Source organism: Callithrix jacchus, chromosome 7, assembly GCF_049354715.1.
Source record: "Callithrix jacchus isolate 240 chromosome 7, calJac240_pri, whole genome shotgun sequence".
In the NCBI taxonomy this organism is placed as follows: Eukaryota; Metazoa; Chordata; class Mammalia; order Primates; family Cebidae; genus Callithrix; species Callithrix jacchus.
This window is the reverse complement of record NC_133508.1, coordinates 91,196,841-91,210,139: the sequence shown is the minus strand read 5'-3', so window position 1 is coordinate 91,210,139 and position 13,299 is coordinate 91,196,841. Positions and strand designations below refer to the sequence as shown.

Genomic DNA, 13,299 nt, shown 5'->3' with positions numbered 1-13,299 from the left:
TCTGATTCTGGGGAATCCTAAACTAAAACACCCCCTTCATCTGGTTTATATCTTCATTTTATGGATGAAGGATCGGAGGCACAGGAAGGGGAGTGAATTGCCCAAGTCAGAGCCAGTGGTAGGGCCCTACTGAGAGCCCCGTTCTCCTGGTCTAGGTGTCAGCTCTGCGCAGTGTTACTTGCTGCCTCCCAAGGGCTGCCCCTGCACCTGCCCCTCCTACTTGCACCCACATGGATTCAGCATTTTATTTCCCAAAGCAAAAGAAAAGGCTGATTGCAGGTTGGAAAATCTATGGGCGTCAGAGGCAGGTGAAAGGGGATCCTCCCTAGAACTCTTGAGCTCATTTCTGGAGGTAGCCATCTCTCCTTTCTTGGTCTGGGTCATTGGACTTGGCCCTCAAGCTTCCAGGTTTACTCAGCAGTGGGACAGGCTGCTAGGGAAACCCACTCACTGGGAGCGTAGAAGGGGTTATTCAGGCAAGCAACCAGCCCCCCTCCTCTTCCCTACTTCGGGTGCCACCTCAGGGACAGTAAAAATTCACATTGCCACACTTCTAAAGAAAATAATTTAAAGTTATATTTGCTTTATACTTTTAGCGGAAAGTGCATATTCTTTCAATCTGGATTACCTGTGTTGTTTAACAGAAAGAACAGCAATGAGAAAATGACCCCTGCTTTCTAGCCACTGAAATGTTAATTCCGGGAGTTTCTACCTGCATCTTCATCCCCCTGGAACCAGAGCTCCTCCGGTTCTCTCGCTGATGCGGAGGAAAAAGCACTCTTGAAAAGTTTCTGGGTTTCACCCCTCCCACCTACTGTGCGACCTGGGGCAGTTTCTCCCTTTCTGAACCTCTGGCTCTTCATCTGTGGATGGGGATGAGGATTCCAGCCTCGCAGTGTTGCTGTCAGACGGCAGAGAAGGAAACAGCCTGGCCAGAGCAGGGCCCTCTTGCCCTTGCCTCTGCTTGGAAGGCAGCTGGGAGGGAGGGGGCTGCCCACAGGGAGGGTGTGGCCCAGGCAAAGCTCCTGCCTGTCCCTCCTCCAGGCTGCCCCTGGTGACAAGGCAGGGAACCCATGCTGAGCTCTCTGCACACAGCCCCAGTCAGGGAGCTGAAAGCCGAAGACATGAACAAGGTCTTCCCCGAGGTAAGGGCTGCCTGGACCAGGCTCCTGATCTTGGGAGAGCAAACCTTGGGATGAGGAGTGTGGGCAGTAGAGAGTGGGCATACATGGGAGACATGGAGGAAAATCAGCCCCCGTCCTGGCCCGGGGCTCACTCCCAGGGTGTAGGGGGCCCTACCAGTGACCCAGCTGTAGAGTCCAGGTGGCAAGTGCTGGGACGGACACAGAGGAGCCGGGTGGACAGGAAGGGAGAGCGTTAGCTTTACTGGGTATCAGGGAAAGCTTCACCGAGGAGTCGCTGCCCACGCCAGTTTGAAGGATGAATATTTGCCAGGTGGACAGCAGAGGAAAAGGCGCCCCAGACAGAGGGCCCAGTGCAGGCAAAGGTGTGGAAATGGGAAGCCGGCATGAGGCATCTGGGGCGTTGAGCGTGCTGGGGTGTGAGGGAGCCACGGTGCCACCGAAGACTCTCGGTGACCCCTTCTGAAAGCCCTGCTGTCTGCCTCCCTGAGGCTGGACCTCACCTCACCTAAGCCCACCCCTCACTCTGTTCTCTTGGGCAGGGAGAGAATGGCCGCATTGCTGCTGGACCCAAGGCCCTCCCTGGAGGGGAAGGTAAAGAACTGAAGGGCCCAGGGCCAGTGCCCTGTGGGGCTCCCTTGAAGCTGGCAGTTGGCTATAGAGGCATGAGGAAGGTTGGAGGATTCCAGGCTCCCGCTGCCCCTCAGACCTCTGCCCCATGTTAATGTTGTCTGCTCCCAGCTTCCTGGTCAGATGCTGACAGTCACTTGCTTAATAGGGTTATTCATTCTCTCCATGCACACATATTTATTAAGCACCTACTGTGTGCTGCCGACCTCACAGGCACCAAACTGCATTCAGTGCCCACCTGTAATACAGCATCAAACTGACTCAGTGGGTGACCTGGACAATTCTCTTTACCTCTGAGACACATTTATTTAGCCCTACTATGTGCCGCTGGCCCACAGTGTGACCAGAACAGTTCTCTTTACCCTTCTGAAGATAGAAGGAAGAAACAGACATGTATTGAGCATTGTATATGCCCTGGCGTGGCCCACATTTGATCAATGAGGAGACACACCCAGAGAGGTAGATGAAAATACCAACTATAAAGGACCCAGTACAGTTATGTGCCTGGCACTGCATGGCCCCTTTAATCCCCAGGACAGCTCTGAGACAGGGGCTCTGTCATGGGGCAATCACAGATAAGGCAGCTGAAACTAAGAGAAGTTGGGTAACCAGGCCAAGGTCATACAGCGGGGAGGCCGGAGGGCCAGGGTTCAAATGTGAACTGAGGTCTCTCTGGTTACAAAGCCCCAGGGCTTTTGTTGCCGCATACCGGTGTTTGTTTTTTTCCAAGTCCTGACTCATGACGGGTGTGGTTGTGGCAAGAATAGCCTCCTTTTCCTCATCTGTGCAGGGAAGGGACTGGCACCTAAGGGCTTTCTGGCTTTGAAGCGCAACAGCTTCACCTGGGCAGGAGCCTTGGTTCTGCCGGTTCTCCCGTGGCAACATCTTGCACGTGGTCTGTGCTGCACAAATATTTGAGGAGCTGCTTGGCTGACCAGCACACCTCTCCCTGCCCAGAGTCACGCTGCCTCCCTGGTTACCTGAGTTTACCCTGTTTGCTGACGGCCACAGAGCCACCAGCTAGGGCTGTAGGGATGACGGGGTTTTAGATTCCTGCTGCCTTGAATACCATCGTATCCCTCCCAGCGCACATCCATCCTGGAGCCCCGCCACGCCAGGCCACTTGTGCTCCCCCACCTGCAACCACCAGACCTTTCCACTTGCCACGCCCTCTGCCTGGAAGCCCCTTTCTTTGCACCATTCCCTTACCTGCCTGTGGAAATCCCACCCGGCTTCTGAGGACCCTGCATCAGAAATGTGAATGGATTGAAAATAACTGACCCATAGTGGGGGCCTTCCCTTGTCTCCTGGACCCCTGGGCTAGCATATTCACAGAGTGTTCACAAATCTCTGGGCCTGGCACGGTGGCTCACACCGGTAATCCCAGCACTTTGGGAGGCCAAGGTAGGTGACCACCTGAGGTCAGGAGTTGGAGACCAGCCTAGCCAACAGGGTGAAACCCCATCTCTACTGAAAATACAAAACTTGGCCAGATGTGGTGGCAGCCACCTGTTATCCCAGCTACTTGGGGGGCTGAGGCAAGAGAATCTCCTGAACCTGGGAGGCAGAGGTTGCAGTGAGCCGAGATCATGCCACCGCATTTCAGCCTGAGCAATAGAACGAGACTCCATCTCAAAAAAAAAGAACCCCCCCGCAAAAAAAAAGCTCCCACCATGTGCCTGGCTCTGGGCTGGGTCCTGGGGTCACAGGGTGAATCATACCTGCCCCTGCCCCTTTCTCTGAGGTACCTGTGGCCTGGGCAGGTCAGTAGCTCCCACGCTCCTTCAGACATGTCCATGCTTTGCCTTCTAAGTGCAATAACAAGCTGCAGAGGGCAAGGACCAGAGCTGGAGCCACACAGCGGGGCACCAGGAGGTCCTTAGTAAAGGCTTCTGTTATTATTTTGTAAGCAGGAGAGAATTAAAGTACAGTTTTACAAGAGCAGGGACATCCCCTATCACTGTGATTTCCAGTGCTTAGAATAAAGCTTGGCACGTGGCAAGTCCTCAACAAGCAATAACAGCCCAGACACAGCAGTGCGCAGCTGTTACAGGACTTTGGGAGGCCGAGGCAGGAGGACTGTTTGAGCCCAGGACTTAGAGTGTGCAGTGAACTATGATTGCACCACTGCATTCCAGCCTGGGCAACAGAGCCGGACCCTATCTCTAAAATTAAAAAAAAATTTTTTTAAGCAATAATAATAGCTCATATTCATCATTTACTATGTGCCAAGCACTGTTCTAACACATTAACTCAACAAATTCTAATCCTTTCAGCAAACTTTAAGGTAGCTATTACGGTCCCCATTTCCCACATGAAGCAACTGAAGTGCAGAGAAGTGAAGTGACTTACTCAGTGTGGCTCAGGTAGGAACTGGTGGAACTGGGATTCCAACCTGCATCCCAGCAGACTCCAGAACGGACAGTCAGTGGGGATTGTGGAAAGGGCATGCGTTGTGGCATCACACAGGTGTGGATTCACATGCCAGCTCCACCCTGGGTTACCTGAACCTTTTCTTTTCTGAGCCCCAGTTTCCTCATAGATCAAATAAAAGGTTGTTTTGAAAAATAAAGACCACAGTTATGAAGGGCCTGATGGAGCGTCTGCCCCGTGGTGGGGGCTGGACATGCAGGCGTCCATCTCTCCCTGCGTCCTGAGGAGGTCTCCTGATGGCGAGTGGGCGGGGAGAGCTGTCCACCTCTGCCATTCAGTTAGCTGTGGGCATCTGGCCAGGGTGGCACCTAGTGGGGTGGGCCCACAGGCAGAACAAAGAGCATCAAGCGGGGCTTGGGAGCTGCTCCTCCAGGGAAGCCCTCCCAGCTCTGCTCACCCTGGTGGGGGAAGGGCTGCTCACAGGGGCAGGACAGGGAGGGGGTTCACTGTTCCCAGTTCTGGCCCCCCCATCACGACCCCCCCCCCGGGCTTGTTTCCCTCCCTGTTCCCCGCAGCAGGCTGCGGCCCCCTCTGCTGCTCGCGCCGCGGGGCCTGCCTCTCTGCCTTTCTGCTGCTCCTCCTGGCAACTCTGGCCGCCCTCATCGCCTTGGTCACCACACTCGGACTCCCATCACGAACCCCAGGTCAGAGCGGCCAAGAGAGGGTGGGTCAGACCCAGCAGGGAGGATATGGGGGACACAGAGAGACCTGCCTGGCTTCTCCACCAGGTGACTTATGACAAATTCCTTAAGGTGCATGCACAGACAACACAGATACCTGCACACTGACTATGCCGATCTCTTAGCCTCCATCTGCACATCTGTGACATGATTATTGAGAGGACCCAGCTCTGATGTCACCTCCTCCAGGATGCCTTCCTGGACCCCCAGGCTGGGTTAGGAACCTCTTCTCAGCCCCACAGTCCCTACACTTCCCCATCATCCCCTGGCCTGGCCATCCCGGGTGGGGCTATCCATCTGTGGGTTCATTTTCACCACAGGGAGACAGGGTCACCTCCCACACATGCCTGCAGCCCCAGCTCCGGGGTGAAAGATCGGGACACAGTGCCTGCCCTCATGGAGCTAACTCTTTGGAGAGCAATCTAGACATGAATACATGTTACAGCAGGGTTCTGGGAGCCCTGAGAGTCTAGCCCCATCAAGGAGTCAGGATAGGCACAATGGGTACTAGTTGTAGGGGGATGCCAGGAAAAGCATCCCAGGCACAGGGAATGCATGTGTGGAGCCCTAAGGGGTGGGAGGAGCAGGAGGAGAAGGAGGGACTGCAAGAGGCCAGCGAACAGGAAGGGCTGGAGTGACAAGTGGGGCCGGGTGCCAAGGGCCTCACAGGCTGCACCAGGAAGCGAGGTCACAGTCCAGGAGCCACAGAAAGGGGAGGAAGGCGGGGACAAGTGTCACCAGGTGAATCTTTCTGAAGGATGGCTCTGCCGCTGGGCAGGGTGGGTTAGAGGGCTGAGGTGGGGGCTGAGATTCACAGTGCTCTACCTGCTGGTGCAGGAACACAGGCCCTGAACTGGATGCGAATGCATGAGCAGCTGCGGTCCTGAGTTTGTGTGTGCACTCTGTGTGTTTAGCATGTCTGTGAGTAGATGCAGGTGTCTGTGTATGGATGTTCGTGTCTATGTGAGAGTGTGTGTGTCGGTGTGTGTGTGCATATCTGCTGTCTGTGTATCTGTGAGTGTGCATGTAGGTGCAGCTGTCTGTGTGCGAGCATGTGTGCATGTGTGTGCATCTGTGTGTGTCTGTGTCAACATGAGTGCCCCTGGGAGTTGCCCCCTTCACACACACACACGCACACTAGCTGAGGCAGCCCAGGGGCTGAGATGTGATTCACACATGCGCAAACACAAATGCGCAAACCAACTTCCAACCCCAATTATGCACACGTATACAGATGCGGGGCCAAGGTGTTCCCCCACCCCTAACTTGTCTGCAGGGTTTTTCTTTCTTTCTTTCTTTTTTTTTTTTTTTTTGAGATGGGGTCTTGCTTTGTTGCCCAGGCTGGAGTGATATGGCACAATCTCAGATCGCTGCAACCTCTGCTTCAAGGGTTCAAGTGATTCTCCTGCCTCAGCCTCCCGAGTAGCTAGGACTACAGGCATGCACCACCATGCCCAGCTAATTTTGTATTTTTAGTAGAGATGGGGTTTGTCCATGTTGGTCAGGCTGGTCTCAAACTCCCGACCTGAGGTGATCTGCCCACCTTGGCCTCCCAAAGTGCCGGGATTACAGGCGTGAGCCACAACACCCGGCCAGTTTTCTGTCTTTTCATTCCTTGGGGCAGTCCTAAGAGTGGGTATTCCTTTCCTGCTCCCATATTGGCGGGGGGGGGGGGGTGCTAATGAGAACGTGGTCTCAGGGGTGTTTGGGGAACTATAGAATAAAGATGTGGAAGTGCTCTGCAGATGTGCCCAGATAGAAGGAGTGGTGACGTATGGTCCTCCAGCCAGCCCAAATATAGTTCTTCTGACACTAACCTGGTGCCAGAGCCTCCGCCATTAAAACCACATCACTGAATGGAACATTGTCCTCAGAAGCTTCCTGTGACACTGCATAGAAGTTTTCAGTAAAGGAGAGAACTATTCCTCTCCGCCCACCCCCACTTCCTGAGAACCATTACTTGTTGTGCACATTTCCTGTTCTATGTTTCTTCACAGGGATGCTTTGATTTATTCCCCACAACAGTCACTCAGTGTGTGTGCTATGATCCCCACGTTGCAGTCAACCTGAGTTGTCAGGTCACCTGCCCAAGGTCGGGCAAAGGGCGGGGCTAGAGCTGGGGCTTGAACCCCATTGACGGTGCTGGGTCCATCCTCCCCACTGCCCGGCCCCTCAGGCCAGCTCCACGTGCACCTCAGGTGAGGAAGGTTTGTCCTTGTGAGCACCACCCTTGACCCTCCAGGGCCTTCCCCTGCCCATTCAGGAGCCCAAGCTTGTACAACACTGACAAACAGGACGGGCTTCTTGTGCCGTGACCAGAGGAGCTGCATTCCAGCCAGTGGGGTCTGTGATGGCGTTCGCACCTGTACCCATGGTGAGGATGAAGATGAGAGCTTGTGCCGTGAGTACCCACTCGGTGCTACCCCTCCCAAGGGTTCCGCCACACTCCAATTCTCTCTGCAGCCGTACTGAAGCTCAGCCATCCCTGATCACACCAGGTACCTTCATGACCCCATGCCTTTGATTCTCCAGGGCCTTCAACCAGGAACGCCTGCTCCCACCTGGTCCCAGTCAGGGACACACATCCATGGCCCCACTAAGGAATACCTTCACCCTGTGCATCTCCATTCCCAGAAAACCCATGTTCATCCCTCAATGCAGAGTTCAAGTGTTACCTCCTCCAGGAAGCCTTCCCTGACTCCCACACTAGGTTAAAGTGTCTCCTTTGGGCTTCCACAGTCCCTGTGGTTCCCTGTGTCCCAGCACAAGTCACACTGGTTATTGCTCTTGATTGGCACATCTGCTGCTCCCATCAGTCTGTGAACTCCTCTGAGGCAGGCCCACTCCGCTTGACATCAGGGCCTCAGTGCCTAGCACAGAGGGGTATCCAGAATGGCTTGCGGAATGAATGAGTGAATGAGTGAATGAATGGGAAGTTCTGGCCCCAGACCTTAGACACCTGAAGGTTCTCAGCAGAGAGGAGCCTGACCCTACAGGAGAGACAGCCTGGCGAGGTGCAGTGGGTGGGGTGGGGGAGCTCGCAGCGGGAGAATCGTTGCATCATAGACCTTCAAGAATGGAAGAAATCTCCAAAGTGTCTGGTCCTTGCCCCATTCATCCCCAATCCCCTCTCTAGCAAGCCCAGCCGAGGCCACCCAGCCTCTGATTCTGTCCCCTGGGATGCAAGGATTGGAAGGTTTTCCTTGTTCCAACCTCAGAGCTGCCTCCCAGAGCGATTCCTCCCTGACTGATTCCAACTCTGTCCTTCTGTCAGCCCTGCCCAACAGACCACGTTTTAATCTCTCCCATGATGGTGGCACTGCATGGATTTGGAGATTGCTCCCTTGCCCCCCATGAGGGTGCAATTCTCCAGGCCACACCCCTTCTGCAGGTCACAGTCAGCCCCCTTGTGACCCAGTTCTTGGCCCTCCTCACTCCATCATTGCTCCACAGAATGAATATCAACTGCCCTTGTCCCCCTTCCTGGACATTCCTCAGAAATGTCCTTGGGCCTTACAGCTGTGTCTGGGCAGTCTAAGGTCCAGAAGCTTGCTCCCTCCCTGGCCAAGGTTTTCTACCTCTAGTGATACAGCCTGAGTTTGTGCAAATTTTTGGTAGCCCTATCACACCGCTACCTAACAGAACACACTTTCAAGAAAGGTGCTCCGACTGTGCCTCACAGGTGTGTGAACCCTACGTCCCCTGAGCTCTGGGGCCCAACTATAAGACTCCACATTTATTCCTGTGATGTTCCAGTTAGAGGAGGCTTCCTGGAGGTGAAGGAACTTGAGCCTGAACTCGAAAGTGAAAAGGTTTTGGATAGGTGTCATGGAGGCTGTTTGTGGAGGGAGGCATAGTATCAGCAGTGGTGTGGGGTAGGAAGACTCCAGGGCTGAGGAGGAACTGAGGAAGGGAGGGGCAGCTCTCTGGGCATCTGTCCAGGGACGGAGCTCTCCTCTCCCTCTGACTCTGCTGCCTCCCCAGGAAGCCTTCTGCTTGCACCCTTCTGGGGTGGATGGGCACTGATCTTGACTTTGGCAACTGCCAGGGTGGCCGGTCCTCCTCCAGATAGCCCTCAGACATCTGTGGCCAGGTATGGACTTCCTTCCTGCCTCCTCTGCCCTTTTACAGGAGATGTGCCCCACAGCCTCCCCCGCTTCCTCGTGGCCCACTGTGGAGACCCAGCCTCTTGGATCTACTCAGACCAAAAATGTGATGGGACCAACAACTGCGGGGACTGCTCAGATGAACTGAGCCCAGGTAGGGTCTGGGCACAGGCTGGGCTGGGGCAGGCGGCCAGGCAGCAGCCAGAGGGCAAAGGGTGACCAGGGAATCTCTAGGGCTCCCCTTGCATGCCTTCCCTGCCGCCTAGGAAGTTTTCTACCCCTGCTTGAATACGTCTGGTGGTGGGGGGCTCACGACCCTCCCAGTGACTTGTTCTGGAGGCTCATTCTTCTGCAGCGGGCGAGTCACCTTCAAGGGCGCAGATGAGAAAACTGGGCCCCAGAAGGTGTCAGGCAAGGAGTACATACGTGGCCCAACTGGGATTTGAACCTGGGGCTCCCTCATCTCTGTACCTCCCAATAACTCCGTGAGGAATGCAGGGCCGGAATCACTGGCCCCAATTTGTATGTGAGTAAACTGAGGCTTTGAGAGGAGAAGCTTAGTACAATGCATGACAGGAAAGGAGCTGAGGCGAACCCAGGCCTCCTGAGACAATTCCTGAGTCCTGTGGCTGCCCCGAGTCTCTCTCAATCCCTTCCCCAGTGGCCAGTCAACAAGCACGTTCTGAGCACTGGTCAGGTGCTCAGAACACACCTGGCATCAGATTCTGGTGGGGACATCAGGAATCAGTCATGTGTCCTACCCCCAAGACTCACATCATGCCGATGCCAAAAGGAGGTGCTAGGGACCCGAAGGAATCAAGGGAGACTTCTCAGAAGAGGTTGCATTCAAGAAGGCCTTAGAGAATAGACAGGATTCAGTAGGCAGAGGCGGGGTGTGTGGGGAGGAATGCCAGAGGCCTGGGCAGAGGGGAGAAAACTAGGAGCGCCCTCAGGGAGTCGTGGCGGGTGAGCATGGCTGGACTCGGGAAGGAAGGGCACCCGTTCATGTGGAGGCCTTGACCGTGGGCCTGGCAGTTTGCCTAACATCCTTTGCTGAATAACAAGCTTGAGCAGACGAGGAAACAGGTTCAGACAGGGTGAGCGAGGTCACACGGCCTGTGAGTTGTGGAATCAAGATTTTCTCTGCTGCAGGAAAGCTAGGAACACACTCAACCCACGTCAGATGGGTCAGGGCTGTGGGGAGCTGTGGCTGGTTTCAGAAGTGGGGAGTGCCCTGGTGCCCAGAGCATTCCAGGACACAGCAACTGCTCTCCTGCTGGCTCTTGTCTCCCCAGTGACGGTGTGCCCACTCTGTGGCCCTGGGTGGTGGCCCTGTCCTTCAACTGTCTTCAAGTACTGCGGCTGTATCCCGAGGCGTCTCTGCCGCGACCACGTACAGCACTGCTCCGACTGGTCGGATGAGTACGCCTGTCCTGGACCCTGAGTGGGCCGCTCAGGCCAGCATGGAAGGCCGGCTGGAACGGCGCTGATAACCCTTCACATGAAAATCGAATCCTAGGCCAGGTGTGCTGGCTCACACTTGTAATCCCAGCACTTTGGGAGGCCGAGATGGGCAGATGACAAGGTCAAGAGATCGAGACCATCCTGGCCAACATGGTGAAACCCCATCCCTGCTAAAAATACAAAAATTAGCTGGGTGTGGTGGCAGAGCTAATTTTTGCAGTGGGCAAAATTAGCCCACTACTAAAAGTAGTGGGACCTGTAGTCCCAGCTACTTGGGAGGCTGAGGCAGGAGAATTGCTTGAAACTGGAAGGTAAACGTTGCAGTGAGCTGAGATCACGTCACTTCACTCCAGCCTGGGTGACAGAGTGAGACTCTGTCTCAAAGAAAAGAAAAGAAAATCGAATCTTAGTGCTCAAGGGTAGAAAGGAGTATTTGAAATGGGATCTACACATCATTTCCGAATAGGAATTTTCTCTTCTGCTTTCAAGTTCCAAATGCCTCTGCTTGAATGCCTTCAATGACCAGGAGCTCATTAACATGTTAGGTGGCTTCTAACGAAGATGAGGGGACATGATGAAACCTCGTCTCTACCAAAAATACAAAAATTAGCCAGGCGTGATGGCACACACACACACACACACACACACACAGACGAGGGGAGTCTGCTTCCATGATTTCACGACTGTCTCTGGGGCCACACAGAGGAAATCTGCAAACTGCTCCAAGACAGACTTGTGGATCCTAATTCCGTCACCCCTTGGAGTGATAGGTCTGGGGCTTAAATGACAAGCCAAGTTTAGCCTTCATGATGGCACATGCATGAAATATATGCCACTTCCTACCCCTTTGGTACCTAAGGCAGATATACTGGGCTTGGATGAAACCTTAGCATCTTCCACAATTCAGTTATCCCAGCAGGCTCTGCTGATTTAACCACATGACACGGCACATGAAACGATATCTGGCATCCTACCAGTGGGAAGCCGCCCCAGGAAGCTCCGAGCTATACAATAGAAGATCTGGAGAAAGAGCATCTTGAAGGGCTCCTCACCAGTCTCCTTGTCTGCCCATCCTGCTCTCCACCCCACCACTCCCCACCCTCCACTCTAGGCCCAGCTGCCCACCTAAACAGCCCAGTTTTCCAGAAGTAGGAACTATATTTTGGTCCCGGAACCTGACTGAGCTGCTTCTCTGGTTATCTTTCCAGCTTCACACCACTGAGGCAGGCAAGGATGGATATTTCCACTAGACGGATGAGAAAACTGAGGCCCAGAGAGGGCAATAATATCCAGAATCATACAGCAAAGTCAGTGCTGGAACTGGGACCCAAACACCGTCTATGGCACTCCAGCCCTGAAGCCTTTCCAGCTACCTGTGTGCTTATACCTTGGCCAGGGCACAGTCTCTGCGGGGTATTTTAAAAGGGAGCTTGCCAGGTGCAGTGGCTCACACCTATAATCCCAGCAGTTTGGGACACTGAAGTGGAAGGATCACTTGAGCCCAGGAGTTCAAGACCAGCTTGGGAAACATAGGGAGAAACTATCTTTACAAAAAATAAGAAAAATATAGCTGGGTGTGGTGGTGCATACTTGTAGACTCAGCTACTCAGGAGGCTAAGGTGGGAGGATCATTTGAGCCTGGAAGGTTGAGGCTGCAGTGAGGCATGATCACACCACTGCACTTCAGCCTGGGCAACAAAGACCCTGTCACAAAAGATTTCTTTTTAATAAAATCAAATTAAACATGAGATTGAGGGTCAGAAATTGTCCCACCAATACCCTAAAAGACAGACTTGTGATCTGCCCGATGGGAGGGCTTCTGTCAAGGGAGACAGACACTCCCCACTGAAAATTAATAAAATTGGGTTTACACATCAGCTTTCTGAGTTTTGAAAACTGAAAATGACAGCTATAAGAAGGAATGAGATCATGTCCTTTGCAGGGCCATGGATGAAGCTGGAAGCCGTCATCATCAGCATACTAACACAGGAACAGAAAACCAAACACTGCATGTTCTCACTCATAAGTGCGAGTTGAACAACGAGAACACACAGACACAGGGAGGGGAACATCACACACTGGGGCCTGTTAGCAGTGGGGAGTGAGGGGAGGGAGAGCATCAGGATGAATAGAGCCTTAAAACCTAGATGACAGGTTGACGGGTGCAGCAAACCACCATGGCACACGTATAATTACATAACAAACCTGCACATGTATTCCGGAACTTAAAGTAAAAAAAATTTAAAAAGAAAACTGAAAATGAGCATCCAAGGGACTGGTGAGCTCTGGTTCATTTATTGCCTCACACATTCGTTCGCTCATCAGTCTCTGCAAACCTGATTTGGACCAAGGTAAGCCAGGTGCCACGCCTCCAGAGAAGAGACCTGGATCCTAGCACACAAGGAGCTCAGGGTCATCTGGAGGAAGCACTGGCTCCATGGAGGGATGGCTGGGACTGCAGGAAATGCTGGGCTGAACGCTCCGAGGAGGGGCCTCCCAGAGCCGGAGCAATCACATTTCTGACCCGAACCAACTGAGGAGCTCCTGCAACAGCCCTCAGCTCTGGCACGTTCCGCTGAGTTTCTCTCCAACTGCAGCGCAAGCAGGAGCTGAGAGAGCCCTCGGGCATCCTTAGTTCTGACTCGAACCAGAGGAGCCTGCCTTCCCAGAGGAGGACTTTGGGCCAGCTCTGGAGGCCAGAAGCATTTCCGGAGGTAGGAGTGGATGAAGTGAACAAAGTCATGGAAGTGTAACCAGACGGCCCAGCCAGGGACTGTCCAACAGGCCAGAGAGGCCACAGTAGGGGGTGGGTGAGGAGCTAGAAGAGGTGAGAGGGGTAGCAGG

General features: G+C 53.9%; 1 protein-coding gene across 3 annotated transcripts; it reads left to right on the top strand.

Annotated features, from left to right (window-relative positions):
* Positions 1-1,087: 1,087 nt before the first annotated feature.
* LDLRAD1 (low density lipoprotein receptor class A domain containing 1) lies at positions 1,088-12,332 on the top strand. 3 transcript variants are annotated; one of them, XM_009001284.5, is made up of 6 exons: positions 1,088-1,145; positions 1,685-1,736; positions 4,724-4,849; positions 7,149-7,286; positions 9,017-9,145; positions 10,287-12,332. In XM_009001284.5, the coding sequence occupies exons 1-6, from the start codon at positions 1,125-1,127 to the stop codon at positions 10,433-10,435; spliced, it is 615 nt and encodes a 204-aa protein (XP_008999532.2). In that variant the 5' UTR covers positions 1,088-1,124; the 3' UTR covers positions 10,436-12,332. The 3 variants fall into 3 exon arrangements, with proteins under 3 accessions (XP_008999532.2, XP_002750903.3, XP_008999533.2); XM_002750857.6 differs by having other exon boundaries at positions 4,721-4,849; XM_009001285.5 differs by lacking the exon at positions 4,724-4,849.
* The last annotated feature ends 967 nt before the right edge of the window (positions 12,333-13,299 follow it).